Here is a 10,918-nt window from a genome sequence, read left to right on the forward strand (position 1 = left end):
ATTGGGGATCGAGTGTGGAACTAACTCAATTTGGTTCTTTTCTACACCTTGAGAAAATAAATAAAACAATAAGTTTCCTTTGCATAAGCCACGAGGGATTTTTGGGGTGAGCGAGCAAGCGTTACCATCTTGAGAGCACATTACCAGCCCAACATGAGGGTCATATAAGCCCCGTTTGGTAAATTGGATGAGAAAGGTTATAATCAATTAAAATGGACTTGAGTCCAATCTGTTGTTTATTATGTCAAAATGTAAGATGGGCAGAATTGAACATGAGGGTTTATGAATCCACAACAGAGTGGATCTAACATATCATTTTACATAAGTTACAAATCATGTCTGACAAGTTCTTACTAATCCCACAAGTTAATGAGAGCAAATTTGAAAGGAATTGCAAATATTATATATTTTATGTATAAAAAATATTAATTGGTTAACAATGGTTAGAGTGGTGTTTTCTGACAATGGTGGTAACGCTTACCACTTAAGAAGGGCGATGACCAAATTTAGACTTTAAGGCTTCCACAGTAGTTTGAATGAATGTGATACCTATTTGGTAAAATATATTTTCATTTCACACTTATAATGTTACAGCTTAGGTGTATATATACAACAAACTATCAGATTATCTTAACCACTAAGATAACAACTAAGAAGGCATAGTTACAATGTTGCCCTTTATATCCCCCCTCAAACTGAACTTGGGTAGTCTAAGTTGAAGTTTGTCACGAAGGAAGAGGAATCCAAGCTTGGACAAAGACTTTGTGCAGATATCAGCTACTTGTTCTTGAGTGCATACAAATTGGACAGAGATCTGTTTAGCAAGTACTTTTTCCCTAATGTAATGATAGTCTATTTCTACATGCTTTGTCCTAGCATGAAAAATAGGATTTTTGGCTAAGGATATAGTTGAAATGTTGTCACACTAGAGTTGGGGCGTTGCAGGCAGGCAATAGCCAATATCCACCAGTAACTAACATAGCCAGGTTATTTCAAAAGTAGTGTTAGCTAGAGATCTGTACTCTGCCTCTGTGGAAGATCGAGCAACAGTTGGTTGCTTCTTTGCACTCCAACTAATCAAGGAGTTTCCCAGATAGACACAATAACCTCCAGTGGATCTTCTATCAAGAGCACAGCCAGCCCAATCAGCGTCTGAGAATGCTGTGATAGTAGGAGGAGTTGAACACTTGGAGAACCAGAGACCAAGGTCAAGAGATCCCTTGAGATATCTGAGGATACGCTTAACAGCTTGAAAGTGTGAACTTATGGGATTGTGCATGTATTGGCTTACAAGATTAACTACAAAACTAAGATCAACACGTTTCTAGGTGAGATATTGGAGAGCACCAACTAGTGAACGATGCTCAGAAGCATTTTTACATAAGGGAGAATCATGATCCAAATTAGAGGTGCTGAAAGGTGTACTGCAAGGTTCGGCTCCAGTCATGTTTGCTTTGGATAGCAAATCCAATATGTATTTGGACTGAGAGAGAAAAATATCGGAGGAGGATCGTTTAACTTCAAGACCAAGAAACTAATGTAGAGGACCTAAATCCTTGATGGGGAACATGGAGCTAAGTTGCTGAATAACTTGTTTACATGCTGTAGAATTTGGAACAGTAACCAAAATATCATCAACATAGACAAGAATGAAGATCATATCGACCCTTTTTTATAAACAATGAATGATCATTGTGAGATCCAAAAAATCCAAGAGAATTAAGAGCACCATGAAACTTGTCATACTAAGCCCGCGAAGCTTGTTTTAAACCATACAAAGAACGATGCAAGTGGCAGACATGAAATGGTTTAGTTGAATCTTCAAATCCAGGAGGTTGTTGCATGAAAACTGATTCATTGAGTGTCCCATGTAAGAAAGCATTGCTGACATCAAGTTGGTTCAAGAACCAATCAAATTGAACTGCAAGAGTGAGGAGAAGTCTAATGGTAACTGGCTTGGCTACCGGACTGAAGGTTTTAGTATAGTCTAAACGTTCCTGTTGATTAAATCCCTTGGCAACGAGCCGAGCTTCGTACCGATCTATAGTGCCATCGGGCTTTCTCTTGATACGGAAGACCCATTTGCAACCTACAATGTTCTGTGAAGAAGACTTGGGAACAAAAGACCATGTTCCAGTGTTGATAAGAGTATTGACTTCCTCTTGGATTGCTTAACGCCAATGAGGGTATTTGGAGGCTTGAAGATAGGTTTTAGGTATGTAATCCACTAAGAAATGATAGGGTAGAAGGTGTTTAGTGGCAGTGAGTGCTTTAGGTTTGAAAATGCCAGATTTAGACCGTGTTTGCATCAGATGAGTGTTAATGGTTTGATTAGAAATGGGAGGAATGGAATCTAAAACTGCCACTATAGGACTTGAGATAGTAGTGGAGGAATGGTTATGTGATAAGATAAGTGGTGTACTGGAGGAATATCTAGGCAATGAGGTGTTAGTACCAGAGGAAGAAGAAATAGGAAATGTAAAGGTAAGAGTAAATGGTATAAGGGATCCAGTCCGAGGATGCAGGGGTGGTAATGGGGTTGTGGTGTTTGACATATGATGAAAAGGAAAACTAGATTCATTGAAGAGAACATGTCTGGAAATGTACACTCTATTGGTTGCAGGATCAAGGCACTTATAGCCCTTGTGATTCAGACTGTATCCAAGAAATACACATGCTTTGCTTTTAGGATCCAGCTTTGAGGAAGTATAAGGCTTAAGCCATGGGAAACAAGCATAACCAAAGACCTTTAAACACTCATAGTTTGGAGCTCGATGATATAGAGATTCCCAAGGAGACTGTCTTGATGCAGTAGACAATTGGTTAATAAGATAGATTGTTGTGGTGAAAGCCTCAACCCAATAAATGTGGGGTACTTTGGAAGCTGCCAAAAAAGTGCGAGCAGTTTCAACTAAATGACGATGCTTGCGTTCTGCACACCCATTTTGTTCAGGTGTGTGAGGGCAAGTAAGTTGATGTTGAATGCCAAGTGTAACCAAGAAGTTAGAGAAATGAGTACTTAAGTACTCTCCACCAGAATCAGTCCTCAAAGTAATGATGTTTGTACACAGAGAATTCTCAACCAGAGATTTGTATTGCATAAAAGTTGACAGTACATCATATTTGCATTTTAAAGGATAAAATCAGCAATATCTAGTAAAGTCATCCACAAAAATGACATAGTACCGAAAGCCTTGAGAAAAGGCTATAGGTGATGGTCTCCAAACATCCGTGTGAATGAGTTCTAGAGGTTTGCTAGTTGTACAAGATGTAGATACAAAAGGAAGTTTGGAGCTTTTACCTAATGCACAATCTAAGCAGAATGACTTATTTGTATGAGCGAAAACAAGAATACAAGATTTTGAGGCAAGTTTATTAAGAATCTTGACTGATGGGTGACCCAATCTTTGATGTCAAACATCCTTATAAGCTTTTGCAGAAGCTGTGAGTGCTTTATGATGACCATTTACAGATGAGTGAAAATGAAAAGGATAAAACCCTTTCTGAACATGGCCTTTAAAATGCATCATCCCCGAAGAAAGATCATTCACAGTGAAGTGAGAGGGATAAAAATGCAATGAACAGTGATTATAAATCAGAAATTGATTTGCAGATAGAAGGTTATGTTTCATGGCAGGCACATATAGGACTTTATTGAGTGTAAAAGCATTAGTAGAAGTATTCAAAATAGTAGAACCAAAGTGAGTGATGGGCAAACCTTTGTCATCACCAATGTACACTTGTTCTGGTCCTGTGTATGCTTCAGGATTTTGCAGAGTTGCATAGAAGTTGGTCATGTGTGATGTGGCTCCAGAATCGACAATCCAAGTAGGATTGGATGAAGAAGTGTTAGCAGCCATTGCTGCATGAGAGGATTTTCCACCATAAGCTAGATCCAGGCGATAAGGACAATCACAGGCCTCATGATCAAACTGATGACAAATCTGACAAGGATTTTTCTTAGTGTAGGATGAAAAATTGTTGCGACCTCCACGATTAGGACGCTGATTATTACCACGATTATTAAAGAATCTCTAATTATTAGAAGATTTGTAATTTCCACGATTGAAAAGACCTCGATTATGAGGGCGATCCATTCCATGACTTTGAGTGCTGAAGGTAGAAGGAGACTGAGCCATAAAAGCCTGAGAGTTAGGAAGAGGAAGGATGCCTGCAGACGTGTTAAACGCCTGAAAAGATGATGCCTCAGAAATGCTTTTCTTGCGATTGGCTAATTGAATCTCTTTGCTAAAGAGCAAGCCCTGTAGTTCATCAATTGTTGTAGATCTGAGACAGAATTGAATAGCATCAACAAACAAGTCATACTCTAGGGGAAGGCCATGAAGAGTGACAGAGATCAGATCGAAATCTTCAACCGGAGAGCTGACACTAGCAAGGGCATCAGCAATTGCCTCAATTTGCTGAAAGTATTGAGCAGCAGTTGAATTTCCTTTGGTAAGATTATGAAGGTGAGAGCGTAGCTCATGAATATGAGATTGAGAGGCCGTGGCAAGACGTGATTCCAATTTCGCCCAAAGGTCACGAGCTAAATTCACACCAACAATATATGGAATTAGGGATTCAGAAAGCGTGGAGTTGAGCCAGATGAGAATATTTTGATCATTCTCATACCAAGAAACATAAGCAGGATTGAGAATGCGATTTCCCAAAGAATCAAGAAGAAAATGAGGCAGCATCGCCATAGATCCATCAATGTGACCAGTAAGGTTGTAGCGGCGAAAAATCGGGGCAAGGAGAGCACTCTAGGTCAAGTAATTTGTGGTGGTAAGCTTGATTGGAACCATGGATCCAATGTTTTGGATCGTGATTGAGGTAGAATTTGAAGAATTAGGGTTTGAAGATTCAGTCGGAAGGGGATGAATTGGAGAAGCCGATTCCGATGAAGGAGAAGCCATTGTCAGATAGACGATGAAGGCAGATAGCACGATCAAGAGCACGATCGAAGATCTCGAACACGATCGAAGAATCGATCAAGAACACAGAGAGAATGAGCGTAGAGAGAAGCAGGAAAGGTAGGATCGAAGAGCGGGAGTCGTTAGATAGAGAAGGCGGTTGATACCATATTTGGTAAAATATATTTTCATTTCACACTTATAATGTTACAGCTTAGGTGTATATATATACAACAAACTATTAGATTATCTTAACCACTAAGATAACAACTAAGAAGGCATAGTTACAATGTTGCCCTTTATAATACCTATATATAGTAATCATGCATCTTGAACTTGATACTTATTGCACTAATGCTACACTAGTATGAGTCCAATATATTAATATCACACTCATGAGTTTAATATATTGTATTCATAAGTTTAATATATTAAACTCACGAAGTCAATATATTAGTATCACACTGAAACTTTTCAGCACCATGTAAAAATGTAATTCTTATATGACTTTAATATATTAATGTCATGGTCACTTTTTCTCTAGAAGACCCAACTTTATTTGAAACAAAAATAAATAAATTTATAGTACGACAGAAGAAACAACTTAAACGCAATTTTTTGTTTGTCGTTTGAAGGTATGGACTTAATTTGAACGCTACAGTTACGTACTCCGCGCTTTCTTTGAACCCACGCTTACTGACCCGCGCTCTCTGCTTACTATTAACGCTATTCATTCATCCCTATATAAATTACTCGCTCTCAAATCAAACCCTAACCCTGCGACTCTCTTCCCAAAATAGAATAAACCCTAATTCTCTCTCTCTCTCTCTCTCTCGCATTCTCGTCTGATCTATCGAAATTTCGCTCTATCTCAGGTACTTTGCAAAACCCTAACTCTTACAGTTTTTCTCTGTTTTTCACATTATAATGTGAGTAATTCAACTTTTATTTGAGCGATTTCTCCCGAGATTTATAATTGTAAGGAGAAAATTGGAGCGTTGGTTCTTAAACGACTGAATTATAGCTTTCATCCATGAATTAATTGTAATTTTCGTTCATGAGGGCATGAATTAGAAACCCTTAAAATTTTGTGTCTGAATTTGACAAAATGTGAAGCATTGAACCTTCATGCCAATCGTGAAGCATTGTGTTAACTTACGGTGCTAAATGAATACGGAAATTCTCGCATAATTGCAATCAAGAACCAATGCTCCACATTTGGATGCCAATTTTGATGCATCTTTAATTCGAATCCAAACCTACAACTCGGTCATAGTTTAAGAATTAATGCTCCAATTTACTCTTATTCAAATTGTTGCAACTGCAAAATTACATTAACGGGTAATTGGACCGATTGAATAGAGGATTTACTGACTAGATTGGTTTTTGAGGATTTATGCAAAAGTTTGGATTTTTTTGATAATTTATTGTATTTGAGAGCTATTAAACATCATCTATATGACTCTGTTTTCGTTAATTTTAATTTCAAAGTGTTTTTAATTTTTCGTTCTGTTGTTGTTTCAGCTTTGATTTCCACAAGCTCTGAAGATGGGTGGTGATTCCTTTCGGTTTCCTGGCTGGGGTTCAACTCACTGTAAGTTTTCTCAACTCTATCTTTTCATATGAGACATGAGTCAAGATTTCCGTTGTACCGTGTTAACCGCATTCAGTAATGTTCAGTTCATTCCATATTTGAATGACTGTTTTCTGTTTTTTTTTTTTCTGGTATGCATTTATAACCAGCTTTGAGTATTTGTGCTGCATAATCTCTTGTTTGTTCTCCGTGGAAAATAGTTTAATTCATGAATATTGTTTAACAGCTTGTGGGAATTCGTCTGGAAGTCCATTTTATTCCCAATCGTTCTTGGAGCATGAATGGCGCAACAACAACGTTTCTGCTCCCAATCTCTGCAGGTGCGGTCAAAATGGTTTGTTTGGAGCAGCGCAATCTTCTTGGCCGTTTCCTCCTTTTGGAGTACCTTATACTCCTGATCTCAGTCTCTCATTGTCACCAATTGCTGGTAAGCTGCCTCCCACCTGTGCTATGTCATTATGGTGAAAGATGGTTATTAGAAATCATGTACAATGTCACTTTCTTAAGTATGCGATTATTTACCTGTGCTTGCATATCTAGTTTTGTCCCCTACATTAAACCCCAATTTGAGTTCCTTCATTTTCTTTTTCCCCGAAAGTTTATGCCTATATATAAGTGGTGGTTTCTGTATGACATTAATATGTTGTTGAAAACATTCTGTTCGCTACACATTTGTTTCTGATTTAGTACTGGATCTATGAGCTGACTTGTGAAACAAATTTTGTATATTGTGGGAACTTCACCTGTTTACGTAGTCAGCACGTGTCCTAGAATTCTTTCCTTGAAAAACATATTTTGATTTTGATTTATGAAGTACATAAGTTACTGTGCAGGTTTCTGGATGTTTGTTCCCTTTAGTTCGACATGCATCCCAGCCTTTGCCTCTGCTAGCACACCAGCTTTTGGTGCAACAGGCTTTGCGCCCTTTGCTAGAACAACAAGTCCTATGTTCGGAAGCAGAGGAGATGGGTCTTATGGTGGATCATTTGGAGCTTCAAACACCCCGGCTTTTGGTTCATCTAGCTCCACCGTCGGTACTTCAAGCAACCAAGCTTTTGGTGCTTCAAGTACTACTGGTTTTGGTTCATTTAGTAGTACACAACCTTTGAGCTCTTCACCAACTTCTGCATTTGCCCAATCAAGTTCCAGATTCAGTAGCAGCCCATTTGGTGCTTCGTCTCCTTTTGGATCACAGTGTTTTCCATTTGGTGAGTATTTTAGATGTATATGGGTGTTGGTTTTGAATTTTGAATTGTTTTGTTACAGTAAAGGAATGCCTCATTCTATTCTGTTTTATTTTGTGGTGCAGTAGGTCAATCAACAACAATTGGGAACACCAGGCAGTCAGCTTTTGGTGGCCAACAACACAATGGTAGTAGCGTGGCTTCATACACTGCAACTCTTGCAGTTGATGATAGTAGGAAAGTGGAGTCAATATCTGCAATGCCAGTATATAAAGACAAAAGTCATGAAGAACTCCGTGTGGAAGATTATAAATTGGGGAAAGGTATGCTTTCTAGTTCAAAATTTTCAGTAACTCGGAATTTTTTCCACATTTGTCAAAGTTTACTACGAAATCCGTTATAACTTTTTCTTCCAGGTGTTCAATTTCCTGCCGGTGGGAGTACCATTGACATTTCTACCTCACAGCCGAATCGTTTGCATCCTGCACCATCACTTCTTCAACCATCTTCAAGTCCCTTTAGTACCTCTACTTCGTCTAATATATCTGCTCCAGAAACCCTATCATTCACTTCTCAAGGCATTGTTTTTACACCACCATCTCCTTCAGTTTTTCGACAAACATCATCTCTGTCTCCATTAAGTTCATCAACCTCATCTGGATTTTCATGTCTTGCTCCTGCTCAAACATCAAATTCTGCGCCTCCAGCTATGCAGATATGTATTGGACGAAGTGCCACTCCCTTTGGGCAGAAGAATACTCCATTTAGGAGCTCCTCTGAGGCTAGTTCTACAAGCAACCCAATTTCTTTTGGTCAAGCTACTGTAAGTTTCTTTTTCTCCCATATCTTTTTAATTGAATAGATTTTAATTGATGGTTTTGGCTCACTTTTTGCCCTATTTCTCTTTTCTGTGCAGCCTTTGTTCGTGTCATCTCAGCCTCTTCAGAGTAGTGGTTCTGTCTTCAACATTGTTAGTCAAAATCAGCAAGGTAACATGTTTTATGCATTTTGAATGGTTATAGCCATTGGTACTGATTTCATCAATTGTTGTCTTTGGCTTTGTAGGCAACCCAGGTGGTTCGACAGGAATTCTTGGTCAGAATGGGTTTGAAAGCTTTTCATCAACCCCTGCGTTTGGTCAATTAAGTTATATGTCCAGTTGCTGCCAGTTATGCGCTTCATGTGGTGAGTATTTTGTTTTATTTGTGAAGGTCGTTGTGTTTTGTTTCATTCTATCTGTATCATATTCTTATACTTTATGATGCAGGAGCTCAATCAACAACTGGAAACATTGCTCTGGGGAAGCCAGTTTCTGAGGGTCGGCATCAGGGAAGTGGTGTACCTACAACTGTAACAAACACTGCTTATGGTGAACCGGATGAAAAAATCCACTCAATATCGTCAATGCCAATTTATGGAGACAGATCTCACGAGGAAATGAGATGGCAGAATTATCAATTGGGGGATAAAGGTAAATTTTGCTTCATAAAGTTCGGATAACGCAGAAGAATTTATTGTGAGGAATGATGGCCTTTACTAGGTTCAATGTATGATTAATTTCTCCTTAAATTTCAGGTGGACCGGCTCTTGGTGGTGTGACTCACTTTCACTTGCTTACCAAGAAACCTGCACCGACATTTGCTCAAACATCATTGAGTCTGTCCAATACCTCTACTGTATCTAATATATCTGCTCCGCAAAATCCATCCATTACTGCTGCGGGCTTTGGAGCCTCATCCACACCCAATCTTTTTGCATCTTCATCATCAACTGCTTCATTATTTGGACCAATTCCATCTCCGTCCTTTTCTAGTTCATCAGCTGCACCAGCATCTACATTTGCATTTCCTTCTCCAGCTCCAGCAACAACTTCGACATGCAATCATGGCCTATTCGGTTGCATGCCGTCTGTTGCACAAACAGGTACCACTAACGCCGTGCAAACTAACTTCCTCTAGTGGGTCTACAACACCCCTTCCACTAGAGGTTAGTGCCACATACAAACAGCTGTATCAATCTTTTTCTTCAATCGAAGGTTTTTATTTTACTCCCTTAAGATTCATGGAGGCATTATACTTTTGTGTAGTTAAAGTTCCTCAATACGCCGGTCTTGCCCTAAGTTGGATAGGGTTTTGAACCCCTCATTATCCTAGCATCAATCGAACTTAGTTTTCGTGTTAATTTCTATTGGATGACAGTTTAGTGTGTTAAACCACACCCTAAGGAAAACGGGATGTTACTGAATGTGGAATTCACTTTGTTGTTTTCTGCCAGGAAAAGAGTAGGCTACAGATATCATTGCAAGAAATTCGAGAATGCATAATCGTGAGAAAAATGATCGAAAGGTGAGGGTTATGATGCATCTGATGAACTCTTATATCGTTTTTTCAGCACGATCTAATGCGAATTTGTGCTCACACATCTTATTGCAATATTTTTTTTTTCTTTTGCAGGGCTTGTTAGGATGCCAGATGGCATCATCTTGTGGTGACAGTTAGAGTTGAGCACGAGTATAAATAGTACATTGTAAGAGAAGGAAGGGGGTTAATGAAATGATATTGTTGTTCTGTTACTATCTCTCTGTGCAATTGTAGATGTGGAGCTAGGTTCTAACAGGGCTCTTCTTCTTCGTCTTCCTTTTCATGGTGATAGGCGCGCAGTCAAAACAAGCAAACGAGGATTGAATTTGAAGAAGAAACAAGTCTAGCAAAATCTACATCCTACAAATAGCATTACTTAGGTGTTTTGTTTGTTTAATAGAATTGATGTAACTAGTTTGGAATTGTGACCAAAACCAAATTGAAAATTTGCAGTTCTTTTTCTTTCAGTACAATTTCTGTTCAGGTTGTTATGAGTTTCGACATAATAAAAAATCATTGAAAAGAAATAAAGTTCTGTCAACCAAGGATTAAGAACAATACTTGGCTACTCAAAGATGAGTAGGAACTCCTACTCAAAATTTATCAAAATTATTCGTTGTCAACTTATAGAACTTCGCGTTTATAATCAGAACCATTCATATTATAAATCACCCTATAAAGATCGTCGCTACAAAAAATCAATTAAAACTAAGGTCGTTTAGTTATCAAACTGTTTAAAAACAAATGAACGATATTGGTAAAAGCATTACGAACTGTCTACGTATTTGCTACAATAGATTGACTAAATGACCTTAGTTTTAATTTATTTTTTGCATAGGTGATCTTTACAATGTGATTCATAGTATA

The 10,918-nt window shown here is 38.4% G+C and overlaps 1 protein-coding gene across 8 annotated transcripts; it reads left to right on the forward strand.

Annotated features, from left to right (window-relative positions):
- Positions 1–5,648: 5,648 nt before the first annotated feature.
- On the forward strand, positions 5,649–10,518 carry LOC103438683 (nuclear pore complex protein NUP98A-like). 8 transcript variants are annotated; one of them, XM_017333094.3, is made up of 13 exons: positions 5,649–5,788; positions 6,438–6,507; positions 6,734–6,934; positions 7,341–7,715; positions 7,817–8,014; positions 8,108–8,514; positions 8,608–8,680; positions 8,757–8,876; positions 8,959–9,162; positions 9,267–9,726; positions 9,966–10,036; positions 10,145–10,217; positions 10,344–10,518. In XM_017333094.3, exons 2-10 carry the CDS (start codon positions 6,462–6,464, stop codon positions 9,647–9,649), a joined length of 2,007 nt encoding a protein of 668 aa, XP_017188583.1. In that variant the 5' UTR covers positions 5,649–5,788; positions 6,438–6,461; the 3' UTR covers positions 9,650–9,726; positions 9,966–10,036; positions 10,145–10,217; positions 10,344–10,518. The 8 variants fall into 8 exon arrangements, with proteins under 8 accessions (XP_017188583.1, XP_070679723.1, XP_028959604.1 ...); XM_070823622.1 differs by having other exon boundaries at positions 9,267–9,614; XM_029103771.2 differs by having other exon boundaries at positions 10,145–10,518.
- Positions 10,519–10,918: the final 400 nt, after the last annotated feature.

Source organism: Malus domestica, chromosome 06 (assembly GCF_042453785.1).
Source record: "Malus domestica chromosome 06, GDT2T_hap1".
In the NCBI taxonomy this organism is placed as follows: Eukaryota; Viridiplantae; Streptophyta; class Magnoliopsida; order Rosales; family Rosaceae; genus Malus; species Malus domestica.